The sequence below is a fragment of the Orycteropus afer genome, unplaced genomic scaffold, assembly GCF_000298275.1.
Source record: "Orycteropus afer afer isolate SDZICR_OR568_19922 unplaced genomic scaffold, OryAfe1.0 scaffold00164, whole genome shotgun sequence".
Classification (NCBI taxonomy): Eukaryota; Metazoa; Chordata; class Mammalia; order Tubulidentata; family Orycteropodidae; genus Orycteropus; species Orycteropus afer.
This window is the reverse complement of record NW_006921751.1, coordinates 3,036,498-3,055,261: the sequence shown is the minus strand read 5'-3', so window position 1 is coordinate 3,055,261 and position 18,764 is coordinate 3,036,498. Positions and strand designations below refer to the sequence as shown.

General features: G+C 38.4%; 1 protein-coding gene across 1 annotated transcript in view; it reads left to right on the top strand.

Annotated features, from left to right (window-relative positions):
- Positions 1–14,737, top strand: part of IFI44 (interferon induced protein 44) — a 39,407-nt gene extending 24,670 nt beyond the window's left edge. Inside the window, exons 4-7 of the mRNA XM_042781744.1 lie at positions 806–955; positions 10,661–10,832; positions 12,740–12,840; positions 14,543–14,737. Coding sequence (XP_042637678.1) covers positions 806–955; positions 10,661–10,832; positions 12,740–12,840; positions 14,543–14,737 — 618 coding nt within the window. The remainder of the gene's footprint in view (positions 1–805; positions 956–10,660; positions 10,833–12,739; positions 12,841–14,542) is intronic.
- Positions 14,738–18,764: the final 4,027 nt, after the last annotated feature.

The window sequence follows — 18,764 nt, the reverse complement described above, 5'->3', positions numbered from 1 at the left end:
TAATCACCAGAAAAAAAGAAAGCAAAAATGAAAAAAATAAAAATAAAAAGAGAGAAAAAAAAAATAGAATAGGTGGAGGACAGGGCAGGGCACCTAGGCTCCGTCTGAGCACACAGACCGTGATGGAGTTCCTGTGGGGCCCAGAAGGTACATGCGAGTGGGGGATGGCCGCACCTCCGTTCGCCAAGCAGGTGTGTGGTATAAGAGTAACAATAGTAATGTCTTACCTTTTCAGTCTCGTGGGTCTGGAGTGTCCTTGGGGTTGCTGGAAAGCAGAACGTGTTCTTAAGCCCCAGGAATCTGCTGGAGTGCTATCTCTTTAATATCCAAAATAGTCAAGCTGCTTTTAAAGCTTCAAAATGACAGCATCCTCCAAACCGGCAAAAGTCCACAGCTCAGCCTGCCTTTCTCTTCACCTTCTCTGTTTATTCCCCAGCCAGCAGAGTAGTCCCTGTGCAGTCCCTGGCTAGCAGCGCTTATTTTTAGGTTAATTCTTAGGTCCTACCACTACTCAGGAATCTCCAAGCTCTCTGTGCCATCAGGATTGCTTAGGATCGCTGCCAGACCGCAGCTCTGTCTGTCTCCTTTTTTGGTATTTTCACACAAATTCTTGTGCTTGTTGGGGTTTAGTCCATTTCTGTATCCTTCCCTTCAAGGCTTAGGGGTCCAGGATTGTCTTCTGTTTCTGTGTTAATTGGTTTCCCTTTTCTTTGTTGAAGAGGGTCTGTGCAGTCTTTCTGCCTAGTCTGCCATCTTGCCGTGAATATAAAATGAACTCTTACAATTGCCTTTTTTCCATCTGCAGTTCAGGACATACTCCATTAAGGATGGAGAAACTGGAAACTCCTTACAATTTGTTCTGTGTGATTCCATGGGGCTGGGTGAGAAAAAGGAGGGGTTGTGCACCGATGACATATTCTACATCTTAAAAGGTCACGTTCCTGACAGATACCAGGTATGATTTGGCTTATCATTAAGAAAGTACAACTGATTTTTTAAAATGCTTTTTTCCCCCCTTGTTACCCACAACATCAGGTTCTACTATAGCTAAGATACCTTGTTGTTGTTGTTGTTGTTGTTATGTGCTGTCGAGTCAAACCCGACTCATAGCGACCCCTCCTTGGATTTCCGAGGCAGTATCACTACGGAAGTAGGATTGCCCAACCTTCCTTCTGAGATACCTTAGCATTTACTTTCTATGACTATACTTGTACAAGGTCCTTTTTTGATATCTAATAGTTTATTTTATGAAGACTTTATCAGGAATCAAAATATCTGAAGGCATCTATTGCCATTGTTCCATCACTCATCTGTCAGTTTGTCATACTGTGGTCATTGTTAGTTGCTATTAAGTGGATTCTGACTCCTGGTGACCTCATGTGTACAGAGTGGCACTGCTTCATACGGTTTTCAAGGCTGTGACCTTTGGGAATTAGATCTTTAGTCCTGTCTTTTGAGGCATTGCTGGGCTCAAACTATTGATCTTTCAGCCAGGAATTGCCCACTTTACTGTTTGCATCACCCATAGACTCCTCAGAGCTGTCATAATAGCTATGAATGCTGCACAGTGTATACCATGTCATTTGTTTTTGACTATGTGAAACAGAAATCCAATCACATCAAGTTAACCACATAGGTGATTTTTCTCATGTAACAGGATGTTCAAAAGCAGGCAGCCTGGGGCTTGTGTGGAAGCTCTCTGAGGTCATTTAATTTCAGGGTTCCTCCTGACTTTCCCTTCTGAGATGAGACCTTTATTCTTATACTTTCAAGATGTTCATGTTGAACACAGCCAGTGTTCCAGGAAGACAAAGAGCAAAGAGCTACTTTAGTCTTTTTACTTATTTAAATTATTATTCAGGGAAAAACTGGCTTTCTAAGATTCTAAGAAACCACATTGAGTATTTGTCAGTGGTCCAGACTGGTTCACATGGCTACCCCAACTGCAAGGGAATTTAAAAATTTTTTATTGGGTACATTTTGTTCCCAAACATAATTTGGTGTTTACTGATGAGATGGTGAGTAGGCATCCATTTTGGTACTCTATTGCTGTTCTCACAGAAAATACCACAAATGGATGGCATTAACAAACAGGGATTTATTCTCTTACAGTTTAGGAGGCTGGAAGTCTGAGTTCAAGGTGTCTGCTCTTGGGGCTGGGTGAAAGCCCCTTGACCTTAGACTTCAGCTCTGCCTCTTGCTCCCAGCCCACTGAAGTTGGAGGCTTCTCTTTAACTCAGCCAGCTGCTGGCTGCTGAGTGTGACAAACACAAGGTTGACAAGTAAAATGGCACAGTATCAAAATTATTGAACAACATGGCAGGTGACTAGCTCAAATCTGTTAACAGTCTCAAGATTGGCAGACAACATAGCAGGCTGCTGAATGAAGACTCTAAGTGCACCAAGAAGCTCAGACACCTTTCTCAAAGCTGTCATCTCATATACTGGAAGCCGACTACATCCCTAAGGTAGCTACTCAGCTTGCCAGTAGATTACTCCATGGAGTTGATTACCAATCTTATTATGGGGAATGACTACATTCAGCTGCCCAGCCAGTCAAAACTGGGCCAAGAGAAGTTAACATACATTGTAACTATCACTGCATCTAAGAAATGTCTTCCATAAAATCTGCAGGGTATTTCTGAATAATAAATATATAAAGTTTATAAATTAGCAGTTAATATTTCTCAAGTGCAAATTTAAGTGCTAATTTAAATTAGCACTTACTACTTGTTGCCACTACTCTTCAATCAGTTTGTTGTAGTGTCTTGTGTGTTGCTGTGAGACTGGAGGCTATGCCACCAGTGTTTCACATACCAGCAGGGTCACCCATGGTGGACAGGTTTCAAGAGAGCTTCCAGACTAAGACAGACTTGGAAGAAAGCAGGGACCATCCACTTCTCAAAGAATTGGCCAGTGGAAACCTTATGAAGAACAGTGAAAACTGTCTATTACTGGAAAACTTTATGAATAGTCCTGAAACTTTGTCTGACATAGAGCCAGAAAATGAGCCCTTCAGATCAGAAGGCACTCATAATATGACTGGGGAAAAGCTGCCTCCTCGGAGTAGAGTTGACCTTAATGGTGTGGATGGAGTAAAGCTTTCAAGACCTCCATTTGCTGATGTGGCATGACTAAACATGAGAAGAAACAGCTGCAAATATCCATTAATAATCAGAGCATGGAATGTACAAAGTATGAATCTAGGAAAATGGGAAGTTATCAAAAATGAAATGGAACTCTTAAAGATCAATATCCTAGTCATAAGTGAGGTAAAATGGACTGGTTTTGGCCATTTTGAATAAGACAACCATGTGATCTACTATACCAGGAATGACAAATTAAAGAGGAGAGGCATGGCATTCATCATCACAAAGAATGTTTCAAGATCTATCCCTAAGTATAATGCTGTCAGTGATAGGATAATACCCATATGCCTAAAAGGAAGACCAGTTAATACTATTATTATTCAAATTTACACACCAACCACCAAAGCCAAAGATGAGGAATTTGAAGATCTTTACCAACTTCTGCAGTCTGAAATTGACCAAACATGGAATCAAGGTGTGTTGATTATCAGAGGCAATTGGAATGCAAAAGTTGGAAACAAAGAAGAATCACTGGTAGTTGGAAAATATGGCCTTGGTGATAGAAATGATGCTGGAGATCACATGATAGAATTTCACAAGAACAATGATTTATTGATTGCAAATACCTTTCTTCAACAACATAAACAATGGCTGTACACATGGATTTCACCAGATAGAGTACACAGGAATCAAATAGACTACATCTGTGGCAAGAGGAGATGGAAAAGCTCAATATCTTCAGCCAAAAGAAGGCCAGAAGCTGACTACGGAACATACCGTCAACTGCTCACATTCAAGTTCAAGTTGAAGCTTAGGACAATTAAAACAAGTCCATGAGAGCCAAAATATGACATTGATTATATCCCTCTTGAATTTAGTGACCATTTAAAGAATAGATTTGATGCATTGAACCCTAATGACTGAAACCCAGATGAATTGTGGGATGACATTAAGAACATCATCCATGAAGAAAGCAAGATGTCACTAAAAAGATGAGAAAAGAAGAAAATACCAAAATGGATGACACAAGAGACTCTGAAACTTGCTCTTGAACAGAGAGTATCTAAAGCAAGGGAAGAAATGACAAGATAAAAGAGCTGAACAGAAGATTTCAAATAGCAGCTTGAGAAAACAAAGTCAATTTTTATAATGAAATGTGCAGACCTGGAGTTAGAAAACCAAAAGGGAAGAACATGCTGGACATTTCTCAAGCTGAAAGAACTGAGGAAAAAAATCAAGCCTCAAGTTGTAATATTGAAAGATTCTGTAGGAAATATTGAATGATGCAGGAAACATCAAAAGAAGATGGAAGGAATACACTGAGTCACTGTACACAAAAGAATTTGTTGATGTTCACCCATTTCAGGAGGTGGTGTATGATCAAGGACCAATGATATTGAAGGAAGAAGTCAAAGCTACACTGAAGGCATCGGCAAAGAACAAGGCTCCAGGAATTGATGGAATACCCATTGAGAGGTCTTAACAAATGGATGCCACTTTGGAGGCACTCATTTGTCTATGCCAAGAAATGTGGAAGACAGTTACCTAGCCAACTTCCTGAAAGAGACCCATATTTGTACCAATTCCAAAGAAAGGTGATCCCAAAGAATGCAGAAATTATCAAACAATATCATTAATATCACACATAAATAAAATCTTGCTGATGATAATTAAAAAAAAAAAAAAAAATGGTTGCAGCAGTATATTGATAGAGAACTTCCAGAAATACAAGCTGGATTCAGAAGAGGTAGAAAGAGAGATATCATTGCTGATATCAGACGGATTTCGACTAAAAGCAAAGAATATCAAAAAGATGTTTACTTGTGTTTTATTGATGGAAAATGTTTATGGAAAAACATTTGACTGTGTGGATCATAACAAATTATGGATAACATTGAGAAGAATGGGAATTCCAGAACACTTGATTGTGCTCATGATGCATAGACCAGGAGGCCGTCATTTGAAAAGAACAAGGGAATTCTGAGTGGTTTAAAGTCAAGAAGGAAGTGAGTCAGAGTAGTATCTTTTCACCATATTTTTTCAATCTGTATGCTGAACAAGTAATCTGAGAAGCTGGACTATATGAAGAAGAGTGTGGCATCAGGATTGAAGGAAGACTCAGTAACAATCTGCAATATGCAAACAAGACTAATGGGAACAGCAGCAAGAAATCAGATGACATATTTCACTGGGCAAATCTGCTGCAAAAGACCTCTTTAAAATGCTGAAGTGCAAAGATGTGTCTTTGAAGACTAAGGTGTGTGTTTTGGTTACCTAGTGCCACTCTGACAAGTATATTGGTTACCCATAAACCACCAATGGTATGGCCTTAACAAACAGGAGTTTATTCTTGCAATTTGGAGGCTTTACATCCAAGTTCAAAGTGCCAGGCTATAGGGGCTGAGTGAAAGCCCCTCAACCTTGGGGTCTAGCTCTGCCTCCTGCTCCTGGCCCACCAGAGCTAGTGGTGTTTCTTCACTCAGACAGCTGCTGGCTGCTGAGCCTGTGAAGCCTCAAGGTTGACAAGTAAAAGGCACAGTCCCAATGTTACCAAACCACACACAGCCCATTAACTTAAGTCCATTGTAAGTCCTAGGGTCAGCAGATCATAGCAGGCTACTGAGCAATGACATGGCTACATACAGGGTCCAAGCATGCCATAAGCTAGAGACCATTCTCAAAGCTTCTCCTTATATACAGGAAGCAGACCACATCCCAAAGGCAGCTACTCAGCTGCTTGTGGTAGATCCCACCACGGAGTTGATTGCCAGTCTCATCATGGGGAATAACTACCACCAGATGCCCAGCCATTCAACCAGGCCCTGCCAAGTTGATACACAAACATAACTACCACAGTGTGCCTTACCCCAACCATGATATTTTCAATAGCCTCATATTCATGAGAAAGCTGGGCAATGAATAAGGAAGACTGAAGAGGAGTTGATGCTTTTGAGTTGTGGTGTTGGCAAAAAATACTGAAAGTGCCATGGACTAACAGAAGAACTAACATATCTGTCTTGGATGTAGTGCAGCTGGAATGCTCATTGATAGTGAGAAGTGGAGGGTCAGCGAAAAGGGGGAAGGATGGGCACAGTGGCTGCAACATGGGCTCAGGTATAGCAAGGATTGTTGGGCTGGCACAGGACCAGGCAGTGTTTTGTTCTGTTTTACACAGGGTCACTGTGAGTTGGAGCCAACTTGACAGCACCTATCAGCAACAACAGCAACAACAACTTGTCAGGCTCTGAAGTTACGGTGGCATTCAGATGGAATTTTTTTGCCATTAAGGAGTGAGTATACAAGGCACTCTGGAGGCAAAGTGGGGAAGGTATTTGGCTGCTAACTAGAAAGTCAGCAGTTCAAACCCACAAGCTGCTCCAGAGGAGGAAGATGAGGCAATCTACTTCCATAAAGATTTACAGCCTTAGATACCCAATAGGGGTCACTATGAGTTGGAATTGACTGGATGGCAATGGATTTTTATTTTAATGGAGTTTACAGTCTTTTATAAGTAATAAATACTTCTAGAGTAAGACACATGCTACAACAGAATAATTTGTCTTGTGCTGTTGAGTTGATTTCAAATCATGACAACCACATGTGTTACATAATAAAACTGTTCAATAAAATTTTTTTGGCTGTAATCATTACAGAAACAGATAGCCACGCCTTTTCTTCTGTAGTGCTGCTGTATGGGTTTGAACTGCCAATTTTTAGTTATCAGCTGAGGGCAAACCATTTGCACACTTACTCAGTCTTGGGTGGTTCAAAAAGAGTTCTCATAGGAGATTTTTAGCTCTATGCGCAAATATATTGCTCATGAAAGAAAAGTTAATTGCCCATTTGCAATGTATACAGGTGAATAGCAATAAGTAACAAATGAAAGTTCACACCAATTTCATAAAGTCTTTGTAAACACAGTCCCATGATATCTAGCTGGAAAAAGCATAAGGGTTACTTTGGAGCCTCTTCCATCTTCAATTGGACTTTTAAAGCATAAGTTGCCAGTGTCCAAGGGAGTTAGGATCACCCCACAGTGAAAAAATTCACACACTGCTTTAATTATAAAAGACTGTTTATTACTAACGAGACGTTTATGCTAATATATTTTATATTGTCTGCTTAATCTGAATTGTTAATTATTTAGTCTGATAAAGGGTTTCATTTGTGAGATTATGATAAGGCCATACTTATAGAATCCTTATTGAATCAATGATAATCTTAATTCCATAAAATTTTAATTCAACAAGTATTTTTTGAGCACCTGTAGTGTTTTAGGCATTGTAACAAGGACAAAAGTCCATCAGCAATCTTCCTTTCCTTAGGAATGAATTAATAAAGAAGTCATGGGTTAGTCACTTGTATTTTTGCAAACAGGAGGAAAGCACTTGAATAGTCAATCATATATTATTATAATATATTTGGGCATTGGGTATTATATACACATATCAATTTGGAAAAAATAAAAATAAAAGGAAATATTACGTCCTCTGCTTCCTAATCTGTGCCTGCTACTCTTCTATCATGTTGTTGTTATGTGCCGTCGAGTCGGACCCAACTCATAGCGACCCCTCCTTGGGTTTCCGAGGCAGTATCACTACAGAAGTAGATTGCCCAACCTTCCTTCTGAGGAGTGGCTGGTGGGTTTGAACCGCCAGCCTTCTGGTTAGCAGTCAAGTGCCTTAGGCACTATGCAACCAGAGCTCTTCCATCATAGCATGTATTTATTGATTAAAAATCTCAGAATTTCCCTTGGACATGAAAGGATTAAAAAAGTGGAAAATAACACTTCACTAGGGAAAAGGAAGCAGGGAAATAAGACTTTTGGTAGGGAGAGGTAGCCTAAAAGTAATTTTATACTCTTTTATTGAAGCAGATACTGAGTCAGTTATTTAGTTATTTTCACATATTCAGCAATTGTTTGCTAATAGCTTGACTCTTTGAAAGCCATTGCAGAGACACAATTAAGTAAATCATTATTCCTGTTCTCGTGCAATCTGAAGTTTATATAGCAGTGCCTAGGTGGTGCAAATAGTTAATGCTCTCCAAGAGATTGGAGGGTTGACTCTATTCAGAGGTACTTCAGAAGAAAGATCTGGTGGTCTACTTCTGAAAAACTGGCAATTGAAAATCCTATGGAGTAAAATTTCCTCTGACACATATGAGGTTGCTATGATTAGGAAATGACTCAATGACAACTTTTGGTTCTTGTGTAGTTCACAATTAATATGGTAAATGTGAGTGTAGGGGGAGGGGGAGAAGGGGTGTAGGGTTTAAATCTGTCATCTAAATAAATAGTTGCAATTCACCACAGTAAATTTAAGATGCTCTGGTGGTATTATTCCTTATACTCCTAAGGCACTTGACTGCTAACCAGAAGGTTGGTGGTTCAAATCCACCAGCTGCTTCACATAAAGAAGATGGGGTAATTTGCTTCCATAAAGGTTTATTGCCTCAGAAACCCAAAGGGGGTCACTATATGTTGGAATCTACTCAATGGCAGTGAGTTTGGTTTTTTGGAAGCTAAGTATAATGTGTTCAGGATCCTATAGGAGAAGAGGATCACCTAAGAGAAACTGTGGAATAGCAGAAGTATGATTAGGGGCAGCTTTTGGAAAAAGTGATACTTGATGCATCAAACTGAGATGTGCCAATCCACAAAGTCTCTTAATGTTGACTTTTTACTGGGCTCTCTGTATCCACTCTTGTTTTCTTCTATTATCCTACACTCCAGTATGTATGTTAAAAAGAGTACTATATTACATTATCAGTAACAACAAACACTAGTATATGGATTAATGCATAGGCAGACAGGTGAGAAGTGAGTAGGTAAACAAGAATATATATAACCATGACCACAGATTTGGTTGATGACATTCCTACATATTTCTGCTAAAAAATATCCATCTACCTTATAGAACTAACAGGGCTCATGGTTGGGGTAGCATCTTAATCACAACCAAGTACCTTGAGGGAGTGGTCTTGGGGAGCATCAAGCTCAACTGACACAATATAATACATAGAAATATTGCTCTGTATCATGCTTTGGAGAGTAGTGATCAAGGTCTTAAAAGCTTTTGAGTGGACATCTAAGATGCAACTATTGGTCTGTCCCAGTCTGTAGCAAAGAAGAATGAAGACAGTCAAAGACATATGGAAACAATTAATCCAAGGGACTAATGGACCACAGGAACCTCAGCCTTCATGACCTTGAGACCAGAAGAACAGATGGTGCCTGGCTGCCAATGCCAGCTACTGGGAAAGGGTTCAAAATTGGAATTCCTGGATAAAGTAGGAGGAAAAATGTTGAACAAAATACAAAAATGAAGAGAATTATTGGTCTGATAATGAAGGTTTCACCTCAAGACTATGGCCCCGGGTTATTCTTTAGGCATGATATTGGACTCACTTCCATCCACGGATTAGCTCTCAGCCAAACAATAGAAAGGTCTACTAACAGAACACCTACCTCAGGGAGATGCACCCATTAGAATAGTCAGTCAACCGTGAGAGATTGGAAGGTCAGCATTTGCACAGGGGGAAAGTTAGACAGACAGAAATGCATAGATAAGAAAGATACCAGCAAGGGTAGTCACAGGAAGGAGACAAGAGGAAAGCTGTTTATTGCAGGCATTGTAGTTGTGCCATGAAACAAAATGTGTATGAAATATTGAGTGTAAAACTAATCCACTTTGTAAATTTCCACCCAAATCATAATAAAAATTTGTTTAAAATGAATATTATATATTTTCTAAAAAATACTTATATACAAGAGTGTAGGCTAAATAAAATGCTCTTCCTTACTATGTTAAATTCCATAATTCAGAGGGAACTACTCTTAACTACATGCAATAAAACAGTACATATTTTAATCAAATTTTTACAGCTTCTTTTTACTATGTGTTGTAAATATTGTTCCACACCAGTACATAAAGTACAGACTCAGTTTTTAAATGAACTGAGTATTATTCATAAACAACTCAGTTGTTTTCAGTCTTCAAAATAATGCTGCAATAAACATTTCTGTGAAAATACATTTGTATGCTTGTGGGAGTATTTCTGAAGAATAAATTTCTGGGCCAAATAGTATGTGCACTTTAAATGTTGGGGAAAAGTAGAGAACAATAGGTTTAAAGATCTTACGCCTATTTGGAATTCTACACAAAGTGAAAGAGTAAATAAGAGTGCCCCTTTTATCCTACTTCTCCATTTATGGGTAAAACATATAGTATGTATGTTAATAGAATTGATGAAAAGCAATATTGCTATGATAATTTACATTTCTTTGGTTGTTAGTGAAATTGAGTACCCTTTTTCATATTTATTGTTCATTGGTATCTTCTGATCATGTCCTTTACCAAATTTTCAAATTTATATTTTTGGTTATGGATTTGAGTAGTGACATTAGTGATATTAAACCTTTATCTGACATATGCATTTCTAATGACTATAAGATTAGAGACCTGTCTGTTTTTTCACTATTTTGTTCACTTACAGATTGACCAGTAAAGAGTATGTGCTCCTAAGTGTTCGTTGAGATAAGTATTTGCTGTTTTATGTTTACCTTACAGTTTAATTCCATAAAACCAATCACATCAAGCCATCTTAATTACATTGACTCCCCATGGCTGAAGGACAGAATTCATTGTGTCGTATTTGTATTGGATGTCAACTCTGTTGAAAATCTGTCTCATGAGATGGTAGCAAAAATCAAAAGAGCTCAAAGAGATGTGATAAAGTGTGGTAAGTCTCATTCCACTTTGCTACTAAAGCTTGATTAACATATGTTGTAGAATGATTTTAGGACACATAAGGGACTTACAAAATTGCTGTACTGAATCTTTCCTAGGTCAGCAGAATAGTCTAATCAATTTGAGCACTCATTAGTTGTATGACCTGTGCAAGTGACTTGAACTCTCAGTACTTTAATTCCTAGTCTGAATAATTAGTGTAATAATAGCATCGGTCCTGGTGAGTTATTGTACTGATTAAACAAATCAGTATATGTGAAAAGTTTAGTACAGTCCAGTCTGTCCTAGGTACCTGCTACCCTTCTATCCCTCTATCATAGCAATGGTTTATTGATCAAGAGTCTTAGAATTTCCCTTGGAGCTTAAAGGATTAAAAAGTGGAAAAGAACATTTCATTAAGGAAAAGGAAGAAGGAAAACAAGATGCTGGGTAGGGAGAGGTAATCTAAAGGCTTTAGAGAGCATAAGTGGGACCTGGAGTGAGGATATCCCACTCTAGCTTTTCTTGGCCTTTTATTTTCAGCCCCCCGAAAGAACAAGTTTATCACTACCTTAATTAGAGTTAGAATCTAGGAGTAATTGACTTACCTGATCACAGAATTTTAAGTATTGCAAAGGTGATGTGCAGGGAGGCTCTTACTAGCACTATGATTAAAACCAAAAAACTCACTGTCATGGAATCATTTCTGCCTCATAGAGACACTTTCTGGATTTCTAAGGCTATAAACCTTTACAGAAGCAAGTTGCCTTATCTTTCTTCCATGGAGTGGGTGTTGGGTTCAAACCACCAACCTTGTGGTTAGCAGCCAAATGCCTCAACCACTACTACAACACCAGAGCTCTTTGCATGATGAATAGTAGCAGGTTGTTCATTATGCTTTGACACGTCCTGTTCTTCTTGAGACTTCTTTTTCCTTATTTATTTATTTATTTTATTAGAACCCTTTGGCCTTTTATCCACTCTCCACCAAAGCACAACTGTTTGGATGGGATGTGAACTAATCAGCTATGTTGTTAGGTGCTATGGAGTCAGTTGTGACTCATAGTGACTGTATGTACTACAGAACAAAACACTGCCTGGTCCTCTCAGGCATTGCTGTGCTAGAGCCCATTGTTGCAGCTACTGTGTTAATCTGTCTACTTGAGTGTCTTTTTTTCTGTGACACTCTACTTTACCAAGTAAGATGTCCTTCTCCAGGGACTGGTCCATCCTGATAATATGTCCCAAGTATGTGAGATGAAGTCTCACCATCCTTGCTTCTAGAAAGCATTCTGGCTGTACTTCTTCCAAGACAGATTTATTTGTTTTGCTGAAAGTCCATGGTACATTCACTGTTCACCAACACCATGATTCAAATGCATCAATTCTTCTTCAGTCTTCCTTATTCACTGTCTAGCTTTCCCATCCATATGAAGGGATTGAAAATTCCATGGCTTGGGTCAGGTTCACCTTAGTCCTCAGAATGACATCTTTGCTTTTCAACAATTTTAAGAGATCTTTTGCTGCATATTTGCTCAATGCAATACACCATGTGATTTCTGGACTGCAACAGTGTAGCATAAATTTTAGTTACCTCTTCCAAGAGGTGCTTTAGTTAAAGCCTTATTTCTCAAAGGGAAGACCATGAAGGGACTTCTCATCTCAGAGGAATCCCAAGTACTAATTTAATAGTTCAGGGTTCTTTTCATTTGTTGAGGTAGAAGACATTTTGCCAAACCTTTGAAATTACTCCATAGATAGCCTATTGCATTGTTGTTAGTGGCCATTGAGTTAACTATGACTCATGGTTATCTTATCAAAATGTTCCCTGAATTATTCAATCCCATACTTGGTAGTTTATTAACTGAAGAATACTGATGCTGTCTAATGCCAAAAACCATATGTATCCTTTTGGCAAAGGTGTGGTACATATGGCTTTGCTCACTCATGTGGATGATCTGCATCTGATTATGAAAGCTGACCTTATAAACCCATATGGATGTATGCCTGTGAAGCTCAAGGTAATGAATTATGCTCTACGTAAAAATATTTCTGGGATACATCACCATGACTGTATTATATTATTGTGAATTAATATAAAACAAGACACCTGTAAAGTTTAAGAATTAACTCAATTACCTTGGTAATTCAGGCTCATTCTCAAATTTTAAAAATGAATATGTATTTATTTTATATGGACACGGGTAACTCCATTCATTAAAATTTAATCAACTTAGTTCAATTCAAAACATATTTATCAGTTATCTTCACTCGTGTGTTACTCCCTAATCAGATACAAAGATAATTAAAACAAATCCCCATCACTGAAAAAGCTTTCAATTTTGTAGGTGAGGGTGAGCTGATGGAGGAGTGGAATAAGAAAAAGTTGACAAATAAATATATGATTGCGTATGATAAATATCATGAAATGGCCCAAAATAAAGTGCTTTAAAAGTTCAGAGGTGGAAAACATTGTGGTAAAGGGGATGGGAGAAGATTTTATTATTGGGGTGGGAAGCAGCTTTTAAGGAGAAGATTTTTAGGAAGTGAAGAGAATAAAATAAGAAAAAGGCCCTGAAGACATCATAAGCCAATCTACCAATGCAGGAAAAGGCAGCATGTTATGGAAGCAGAGAGTTGTTCAGCTTAATGGAGATCTGAGTCCTTGTAAGGGAACACAAAGTGAGAAAGGAACATGTGTATGAGGAGATTTTCCTGAATTAGGTGAATTATGGGAATCATAGGAACTTTTCTGGAAGAGAAGAGGTGTGATCAAAGCTAAGTTTCACAAAGATTAATCTGCCACCTGTCTGCAGACAGATTGGTATTGAAAGGAAATCAAAGGGGGGTATCACTTGGGAGAATGTAATGACAACTAATATTTCTTACACATTAACTATGTAATAGAGTATCATATTCAATCATCATAACAACTCTATGAGATGGGTACTGGCATTAGTACATATTACAGATAACAATAAAGAAAACAAAAATACACAGTACTTTGCCAGCGTTTACACAGCTAAAAAGTGACATGGCCAGTGTATTGAACCCAACACTCTGGATCCAGAGATAAATTCATTTAAGTGAGGAGGGAGTTGCTGGGAGGTGTAAACTGTTTACATGCTTGATTGCTAACTGAAATGTTGGAGGTTTGATCTACCAGAGATGCATCAGAGGAAAGATCTGGCAATCACCTTCCAAGAAACAGCTGTTGAAAACTTTAGGGAGTACATTTCTATTCTGATTCTCATGAAATCAACTTGAAATCAACTTGACTGCAACAGCTTTTTGTTGTTGTTGTTGTTAAAAAAAAAAAAAAAGGAAACAACTTAAACTAATATAGTACAATTGACTTATCCCATAAATAACTTCAAAACAAACAAACAAATAAATAAATGAGGGAAAATATGAATTCTAGTTCAAGTGTCCTGAAAATGATTTCATTTCATGGTAGTTTATATGGAACTATTAGTTACCTTTTGTTTATAATTCTTGTTGAGTTTATTACACATATTCCAAATGAAAATTAGCAGTGATATTAGAGTTTGAGTGGTGTAGTTCTTCAAGAAAGAATTTTATGGGGCCAGTTTTCTACCTGTCTTCCCTTCAGAAGATTATTGCAAAAGTCCTACATTTTGTGATTGTTTTCATAATTAATATTTGCATATGATAATATTTCTTATTATTTAAAATGTTTTGGCTTTAATTTCTGTGTTACAGCTAGAGGAAGTCCACAGAAAACTTGGATTTCCCCTTTCTAACATCTTGGTGGTTAGCAATTACACCTCAGAGTGGGAGCTGAACCTTATAAAGGATGTTCTGATTCTCTCAACACTGAGGCAAATACTGTGGGCTGCAGATGACTTCTTAGAGGATGTGCCTGCTGAGGAAACATTTGGTGGTTCAGAAGCTTGAAGGTGTCAACTATTGGTTACACAGGTTGGGTGTCTGGTAATTCTGTCTCTGTGGGTCATTGCTCTGTGTTGTCCTGCCCTTCAACTCACTGGTGGATTGAGAGTTTTTCCTTACTATTTCCTGAGTTTTGCCTAGAATACATGCTAGGAAATCTAATTCTTTACCCCTTTGTCTTATTTTCATCTGGAATTTTTAAATGACACTCCTCCATCATTTTTACTGTCTGAAGATCACAAGCAATATCTCAAGCCTTTTCTCTCAGAATGTCTTTATTTGCTTGGTAAATTGAACTGGATTGGATTAGCATTATTCCTGAACAGATGTGATATTTGGTTAATTGCTTCTTCCTTAGGCCTTTATACTTCTGACTTCATTGACTTGACTTTTTTGGACTCCCCTCATCTTAGTTCCTCTTCATGCAATATGATCAGTGTTAGGTAGAAAGGTACACCTTTCATATTTATGGCCTGAGAAAGATGTGCTACTGAGAGAAATGTGATGCTGAGAGACATGAGAGAGACACACTAAGAGACAGAGAGAGATGAGAGACATGCACTGCTGAGAGAGAGATGTCCTGCAGACAGAGACTGAGAGAGACTATTGGCTGAGAGATGGCTAGTTAAGAGAAAGACACCTGAGAGAGACTGACTGTGCTCCTGAACTTGAACTGTAGCCTGTTGTTTCTCTAATAAACCCCATAGTCTGAGAGTTCTGTGTGGCTACTGCAGCAAATTATTGAACCCAGTAGAGAGATGGTGGGTGCCATGAGAGGAATGGTTGGTGTCAAGGTTAGTAAGAGGGCTGGAGGGTGGCAGCATGTCTGGCCTCATAAGAACAGGCTTTGGGCTGCTGATGGTGATTCTGTCTTCCTTTTGTGGAGTTAGAGGAGGTCAGATGATGTCCTCTCCCTGCCCCTTTGGCAATCCACTAAGAATATTTTTTTTCTCTTTTGTCAGTGAACAAAAGAAAAAAATATATCAAATGTGAAAATATTTCTCAGAGACAAAAAGAAAGGAAATAAAAAAAACAAGGAAAAAAAAAAGAGAAGAAAACTGTGTTTACCTTATGTTAGTAATTTTTATCTCATCATTGAATAGTGAAATTGATAAATGAGAAAACACAGGAAAAAGAGAAGTATCTGTAACTGAATGGCTGCATTTTATTTATGTCTAGCTCTGGTAGCATAGTGGCTAAAGCACTTGACTGCTAACCAGAAGGCTGGCGGTTCAAACCCACCAGCCACTCCTCGGAAGGAAGGTTGGGCAATCCTACTTCCGTAGTGATACTGCCTCGGAAACCCAAGGAGGGGTCGCTATGAGTCGGGGCCGACTCGACGGCACATAACAACAACAACAACAAGGATAAAGATACATAAAAATCATAGAAACTGTAATGAATAAGAATAGAAGAACTTAGTCATTAAGTATAAGACATAATCATAATTACTTTTGGATTTGTATCTAGTATCAGTGAAAAAAAATTAAATAAATTCTTTTTATAAAATTCAAGTATAACTTTCATTTATTAAACTCCAATTCATTTTAGCTGTATTCCAAAGCTATGTGTGTGTGGGTGTGTGTGGATGGTGTGTGTGTGTGTGAGAGAGAGAGACAGAGAGAGAGAGCGAGAGAGAGAGAGAGCAGAGAAGAGAGAGAGCAGAGAAGAGAGAGAGAGAGAGAGAAATCACATGCTTGTGTATATGTGAAATTTTGGAAAAAAAATAGTTTCAGTAAGTTTTTGCAGCATTTACAATCTTCATTCACTTTATCTTAATTTCCCTTTTTATTTTATTTTTTCAAAGGAACTTTATTTTAATCTTTTTGGGTCCATCTCATGTGTTATTCCTTAGTTGTAAGCCTAAACCCATTTCTGTTGAATATCTCAAACCCTCTTCCAGGGTGTGACAATTAATATAAATAAGACTTCCAAGGAACTAAAGCTAAAAGGGATTAAACTTGATTACTTTACCATTTAAAACTGTTTCAGTTACTAGTGACAAAATTTAGCCTGAACTACAAGACTGAAAAAGAGGACTATATAAATGGATCAAATAATTAAACAATATAGGAAGACGTGGGATTGAGCTAACTTCACAGATAATTGAATCTAAGAACTCAAAGTTATTATGCTTTTGTCTGTCTCTTTTCTCTCATGTTTAGCCTGGGCAGCAAGGTGGTGATTTGTTGTTAGAGAGTTAACAAGGGACATGGCTAATATTGGATTGGCTGAGTCATAGAGTTTGCACATTGTTGCTGTTGTTGTCAGGTGCATTCGAGTCATGTCCGCCTAGTAGTGACCCTATGCACAACAGAACGAAACACCGCCCAGTCCCACGCCAGCTCCATGATCCTTGCTAAACTTGAGCCCATCTCCACAGCCACTGTCTCAATCCATCTCGTTGAGGGCCTTCCCCTCTTTTGTTCACCCAGCACCTTACCAAGCATGATATCCTTCCCCAGGGAATGGTCCCTTCTGACAACATGACCAAAGTAGGTGAGACGAAGTCTGGCCATTTTTGCTTCCAAGGACCATTCCGGCTGCACTTCCTCCAGGACAGATCTGTTAGTTCTTTTAGCTGTCCATGGTACTTTTGGTATTCTTCACCAGCACCACAACTCAAAAGCATCAATTTTCTTCAGTCTTCCTTATTCATTTTCCAGCTCTAACATGCATACGAGGTGAGTGAAAATATCATGGCTTGTATCAGGCACACCTTAGTTCTCAAGGAGACATCCTCCCCCCCCACACAAACATGAAAGAAGTCCCTTGCAGCCAACTTGCCTGGTGCTATACATTGTCTAATGTCCTGACTGCTGCTTCTAGCATCAATTGTAGAACCAATCAATGTGAAGTCTTTGACAACTTCAATCTTTTCTCCATTTATTGTGATGCTGTTTATAGGTCCAGCTGTGAGGATTTTTGTATTCTTTATATTGAGATGTAATCCATTCTGCAGACTGTATTCTTCAATCTCCATCAGTAAGTGCCTCCAGTTATCCTCACTTTCAGCAAGCAAAGTTGTGTTGCCAGCATCTCACAGGTTGTTAAAGATTCTTCCTCAATCTTGATGCCATGTTCTTCTTCATATAGCCAACTCCTCAGATTATTTCCTCAGCATACATATTGAATAAATATGAGGAAATGACACAACCCTGACACACTTCCTTCTTGATTTTAAACTATGCAGTGTCCCCTTGTTCTGTTCAAACAACTGCCTCCTGGTCAATGTACAGGTTCCTCATGAGAACAATCAAGTATTCTGAAATTTCCATTCTTCTCAATGTCATCTACAATTTGTTGTGATCTACACAATCAAATGTCTTTGCATAGTTAATAAAACACAAGTAAACATCTTTCTGGAATTCTTTGTTTTGAGCCAGGATCCATCTGACAGCAGCTATGTTATCCCTTGTTTCACATCCTCTTCTGAATTCAGCTTGCACCTCTGGAAGTTCTCTGTCAATATACTGCTGCAACCATTTCTGAATTATCTTCAGTACGATTTTATTGTGTGCAATATTAATGATATTGTTTGATAATTTCCACATTCTGTGGGATCACCTTTTTTTTGGAATGGATACAAATATGGATCTCTTCCAGTTAGTTGGCGAGATAGCTGTCTTCCAAATCTCTTGGCATAACCGAGTGAATGCCTCCAGTGGGGCATCCATTTGTTGAAACATCTCAATATTCTGTCAATTCCTAGAGCCTTGTTCTTCGCCAATTCCTTCAATGCAGCTTTGACTTCCTCTTTGAGCACCATTGGTTCTTGATCATATGCCACTTCCTGAAATGGATGAAGATCGACCAGTTCTTTTTGGTACAGTGACTCTGTGTATTCCTTCCATATTCTTTTGATATTTCCTGTATCATTTCAATATTTTGCCCATAGAATCTTTCAATATTGCAATTCGAAGCTTAAATTTTTTCCTCACTTCTATCAGCTTGAGAAATGCTGAGTGTGTTCTTCCCTTTTGGTTTTCTAACTCCAAGTCTTTGCACATTTCATTATAGTAATTGGCTTTGT